At 32.9% G+C, this 5,272-nt stretch overlaps 1 protein-coding gene across 1 annotated transcript; it reads left to right on the top strand.

Moving 5' to 3' along the window:
• The first annotated feature begins 1,982 nt into the window (after positions 1-1,982).
• Positions 1,983-3,845, top strand: LOC126595525 (amino acid transporter AVT1I-like). The gene is made up of 3 exons (XM_050261801.1): positions 1,983-2,271; positions 2,416-3,023; positions 3,282-3,845. Exons 1-3 carry the CDS (start codon positions 2,154-2,156, stop codon positions 3,792-3,794), a joined length of 1,239 nt encoding a protein of 412 aa, XP_050117758.1. The 5' UTR covers positions 1,983-2,153; the 3' UTR covers positions 3,795-3,845.
• The last annotated feature ends 1,427 nt before the right edge of the window (positions 3,846-5,272 follow it).

The raw sequence follows: 5,272 nt of genomic DNA, 5'->3' as shown, positions 1-5,272 counted from the left end.
ATGTTGAAACCCAATCACAAATAAATAAGTGTCCGATTATAGTTCCAATTTTAATTATTCAGACACGTATCCATTTATGATTGGTTTTTCAGCAACACTTGCTGCTCTCCTTTTAGTAGCGAAACATGATTCTATATTAATGGTGATGGATTATTATCATAGCTCTAACGTCTTCCTTACAATTATACAAGCGAGCATATACATGGGATGGAAGCACCTTTATCGTTGTTCATGCGGTCATATTTCCACTCTCTTCATACATAATGCTAGGTAAATTATCACAACACTACCAGGCATCGATCGATCATGGGAAACATAAAAAAGAACGTCCTGACTTTTTGAAACGACACATTTAAATGAGTTGTTCACTTGTCTATCAGAAAACTAAAACTTATGCGGCTCTAATATTGGACTAATTTTTTAGAGGCAGGTGTAACTACATTAGTTAGAGCGAATATGCTTTTTTTGTATACCCGAGTTCAACTCTCCATCTCAAAACTTAGATCACTTGTATCAAAACTCTCCATAATTTTTTTTTTCCCGATGATTTCAGTATAAATATACAAATTCGACCCCTTTTTGGTTGAAAGTATGTGAGTTTTTCACATTTAAAATTAGAGAGGCTCAAATCTTTAGTTAATGTAAATAATCACTTAAATGAGTCATTTCAGATATACGTCCCGATCATGCATCAATAGGTACCAATATTGTAAATTGGTTTCTTTCTCTAGTGCAAGACCCGTGTGCCCAATAGCTTCCACTTACTAACACCGAAAGAAAAAAAGGCAATCCAATCTTATGAAAGAAAATTAATTTGCATGTAGTTCAATATCCTAGTGATAGGGTGTTAAGTTTTCACCTATGTCACGGTTTGAAACTCTCTCTCCTAAATCATTTCAATAGTTTCGAACCATCTTCATTCTCCTTAATAATGGTAAAATTAAAAAAAAAAAAAAACCAAAAAAACCCTAATTATCTAATTGCCATTGTTATGTATGTTTTTCTTTGCGCTTTAAAATTTACTCAAAACATGTACACTAATCATGTTTATAATATTCTTTTGTGTTATACAATTTTAATTATCTTTAAACAAAAGTGTTGAAAAGCACATGGTAAGGTTTATGTCACTCCCGACTAGGTATAACTTCTTCTTTTATCCATATCAATAAATTTCCTCAAATTGTTGAGAATCTCAACAAAAAAAAAAAAAAAAAGAGACATGGTTTCCAGTTTGATTGTGATGTAAGATAAGACCATGAACGTGGAAAGTGCTTTTTGGGCTATTTTAAGTAATTGTTTGGTACTGAGGTATTTTTATAAAAAGTGAGTATAAAAAAGGTTGAGCTAAAAAATATGTTTGGTAAATATATAAAAACAACTTATTTTTCACAGTTTTAGATGAAAAAAAGTTGAAAACGTGAAGCAGCAAAAATGAGCTTATTCTCACAGCAGAAGCAGTTCTTTTTTCAAAGCACATAAATACCAAACAAGGAGTGCAATTTTCATGTGTTTATTCGTAATTGTTTTAGAATGAGAACTTATTGGATATTGACCAAAATAGTGATGATATTCAAAATATTAGTTATCATAAAATAAAATACACAATTATGATTTGAAAACGGTTATTGGCATTCTATAAATTCAATTTACAATGGCACTTCTCCAACGGTAACAAATGAGGAGTGCCAAATAAGTTTTATATTCACGTGTCAATCACTGTTCTAAACAGTTATTGATGACATCGCAAATAATGCATGACAATAAGAGCATACGTCTCCTCTGAGATTGGATCCTAATGGAAAGTAAGCTTAATTTCTTCTAAAGCAAGGTTCGTGACATGTAAAGTGGGCTTCCTTTTGAAAGTCTATAGACGTGTAATTTTCACCAATTAAATTCCACAGATTGTACAAGCTGCCTAATGCTCTCTTTAATTAAATATTGGTGTTTGTTTGTGTGGCTATCTACTCATCCTCACCATCCATTTCCCTTTTCTTTTCTTTTCTTTTCTTTTTTTTCCAGGAACAAATGATTTTGTTATTGGAATTCAATCGTTTCTGGCAACGCTAGCTTTGGTCACCTTTTTGCGTTATATAACTGGATAGCCCCTTCTTCCTCAGTGGAACCAAAGTTTTTATAGTGGGCAGCGCAAAAAAATGGACAGCCTTAAAGCAGAGAAAATTGAGAGCCAAAACCTACCCTCACAGGAACCAACCAAAGGTGGAGGCACCACATTTTTCAGAACATGTTTTAATGGTCTCAACACGTTATCAGGTAAATTTGTCACTTTTTTCTCCCTGTCACACCATATTTTTAACTTTCTTAATTACGATAAGTATGAGTTAGGTCAGTTGATTAGGTTAGTGTGTCTGATCCTTTCACACAAAACATTCTTAATTACCTTGTTTAATTTTTCAGGAGTTGGGATTCTATCGATTCCATTTGCGCTTTCTGAAGGAGGGTGGCTGAGCTTAATCCTTCTTTTCCAGTTGGCACTTCTTTGTTGGTATACTGGGTTGCTTCTGCAACGTTGCATGGACGGGAATCCGGGGATCAAGAGTTATCCCGACATTGGAGGAGCTGCTTATGGACAGAAAGGAAGACTTGCCATCTCCATTTTTATGTACCTTGAGCTGTATTTGGTAGCTGTTGAGTTTCTAATATTAGAAGGTGACAACTTAAACCAGTTGTTCCCAAGCATGGGTTTTAACATGGCAGGCCTCAAAGTCGGAGGCAAACAATGCTTTGTTTTGCTCACCGCCCTTGTAATTCTGCCAACGACATGGCTGAAGAGTCTGGGATTGTTGGCGTATGTTTCCGCCGGAGGAGTTTTCGCTTCTCTTTTTTTGGTTGCCTGCGTATTTTGGGTTGGTGCGGTTGATGGTGTAGGGTTTCATGAAGGAGATGTTCTTCTGAATTTCAGAGGATTGCCTACTGCTGTGAGCTTGTATCTGTTCTGCTATTGTGGCCATGCAGTTTTTCCCACATTGTGCAATTCCATGAAGGACAGAAGCAAATTCTCCAAGGTCAGTATTTTCAAAGAGCGGTTAAATAATTCAGGGAACATGCGCAGATAGAACAGTTGCAAATTTTTAATAAAAAACAGAACTAGAGGAATACTTAAGAGGATTATAAAGAGGCATTAAATCGTGATTCACATATGACTTATTGTCGGTTTAGTCTCCTTCAACTTGATTTTTTATTAAAATTTTTGTAACCGATTCTATTTGTTCCTGAAATCTTTTGCAGTGATCTGACCATGTCCATTTTCCCCATCATTGCAGGTATTACTTATCTGCTTCGTTGCAAGCACCATCACCTACGGATCAATGGCGGTTTTAGGTTACTTGATGTTCGGACAAAACTTGAAGTCTCAAGTCACATTAAATCTTCCAGTACGAAAAATTTGTTCAAGGATTGCAATTTACATTACTATAATTAATCCCCTCACAAAGTATGCAATTATAATCACTCCGATTGCTGCTGCTATTGAGGATACACGCCCTTTTCGCAACAGTCGCACAATTAGCATCTTCGTGCGAACCTTAATTGTAATTAGCACCGTAATTGTGGCATTAGCCATTCCATTTTTCAGCTACTTAATGGCTTTAGTCGGCGCATCTCTGAGCGTGACGGTCTCGGTCTTGCTGCCGTGCTTGTTCTACCTCAAGATTAACGTTGCTGCTCAGAGATTCGGGTTCGAGTTGGTGGTAATTGTTGCGATTATGGTAATAGGGTCTTTTGTTGGTATAGTGGGTACGTACACTTCTGTGAAACAAATTGTAAGACAATTCTGAAATTGTAATGGAGCATTTTAATTAGTAACTCTGATAAATGTTTTGCAAGAAGTAGAATTTCAGCACATGATTCATTTCCCATTCTGCAATTATGCAAAATCACTTTCTGTTTTTGCATTTTTTTTTTGGGGCTTTTAGATTTTAGGGTTTCAATAAGATTGTTTTTAAATTTTAACCTGAATGGTTTTTAAAATCTAATATAAGTCCTTATTTTTAAAACTTACTAGATTTAAGTAATTATAGCACATTTATTATTTATAAACTTTTCATTCGAAATTCTTTACCCATCCATAATTATGTTTTTTATTTTGTGCTCTAATCATATGAATAGATAAAAATTTATTCAAAATTCAAATTCTCATTATTAAAAAAATTCAACAACAAAACAAAATCAATTTATACATAACATTCGGTATCTTATTTTATTCATAAGTACGAAAGTATCGGTACATAACCTTTGGTACTTTATATTACTCATACCCACAGAAGTATCAGTAAGAATATATTGGTACAAATGTATTGGTACATAACTATAGTATATAAACATACATATGTACGTGATATGCATATACATATATATGGAGAAATTCACACACAATAAAAAATATATGATAATATATGACTTTTCTTATTATGAGAACTTAATAATAACTATCAATGATAAATAACATTTTTATTATTGATGGGAATCAATATATAACCTACAAACAAAAAACCCAATAATTATTACAACATATTTAATATTAAAAAGTTACAACTAAATACTAAGGATTATAATTAGTTTTTAATCGTAGATAAGGTTTTATTCAAAAAGTAATTTTGGATAAGGATCAGAATATAATTTTTCTTTTGTTTTTTTGTTCTGTATGGAAGCATTTTTTTATGATGAATTTGTTGGAAAATTAGTTTTTATTATTATTGTTATTTTATTAGATTTTTTTGTGGGCCAAGGATTATGATTATTCATACGTTATATTTAGGGTTTCTTTTCATTTTCTCTTATAAATAAGAATCTTATAAATGCGTTACAATGTAATCTTATGAATTATCAATTATGTAACATTCTTAAGGAATCTTGTTGTGTTTCTTCGATTTCAATATTCTTTAATTTTATAATTCTTTTATTCGATCATGGTACGCATACTTTAATTTTCAACTGAACTGTCAGTTTTGACGTTCGGTCAAATGTCAATCCTGCTTCCGGATCATGGCTTTCGACTTTCTGTAGTGGAGAAGGATGTGTGTCCAATAGCATCCACGAAACTGAAAAAACAAGAAATTCATAGAAAAAGGAGCAAACCTAATCCGGTTTTTAATCAGCCAACAAAGTGCATTGCTTTCCAGCAACTTCACTTCTAAAAAATACACTGACATTCAATCTATTTAATCCACTTAATAAACAATGATAGACTCTATGAACAGTTTAATTAATCAAATGCATTTCTATCTCTAAAACTATATAGGCTAGTCAATTTATT

Source organism: Malus sylvestris, chromosome 13, assembly GCF_916048215.2.
Source record: "Malus sylvestris chromosome 13, drMalSylv7.2, whole genome shotgun sequence".
NCBI lineage: Eukaryota > Viridiplantae > Streptophyta > Magnoliopsida > Rosales > Rosaceae > Malus > Malus sylvestris.
The sequence above is the reverse complement of the archived record's forward strand: the minus strand, read 5'-3'. Positions and strand labels throughout refer to the sequence as shown.

What these genes read in the sequence shown, in the direction of transcription:
- LOC126595525 (XM_050261801.1), top strand. Translation starts at nt 2,154, where the DNA reads ATGGACAGCCTTAAAGCAGAGAAAATTGAGAGCCAAAACCTACCCTCA. An exon ending in TGGTCTCAACACGTTATCAG is followed by an intron (nt 2,272 to 2,415) that starts GTAAATTTGTCA and finishes TTAATTTTTCAG; the next exon opens with GAGTTGGGATTCTATCGATT. An exon ending in ACAGAAGCAAATTCTCCAAG is followed by an intron (nt 3,024 to 3,281) that starts GTCAGTATTTTC and finishes CCATCATTGCAG; the next exon opens with GTATTACTTATCTGCTTCGT.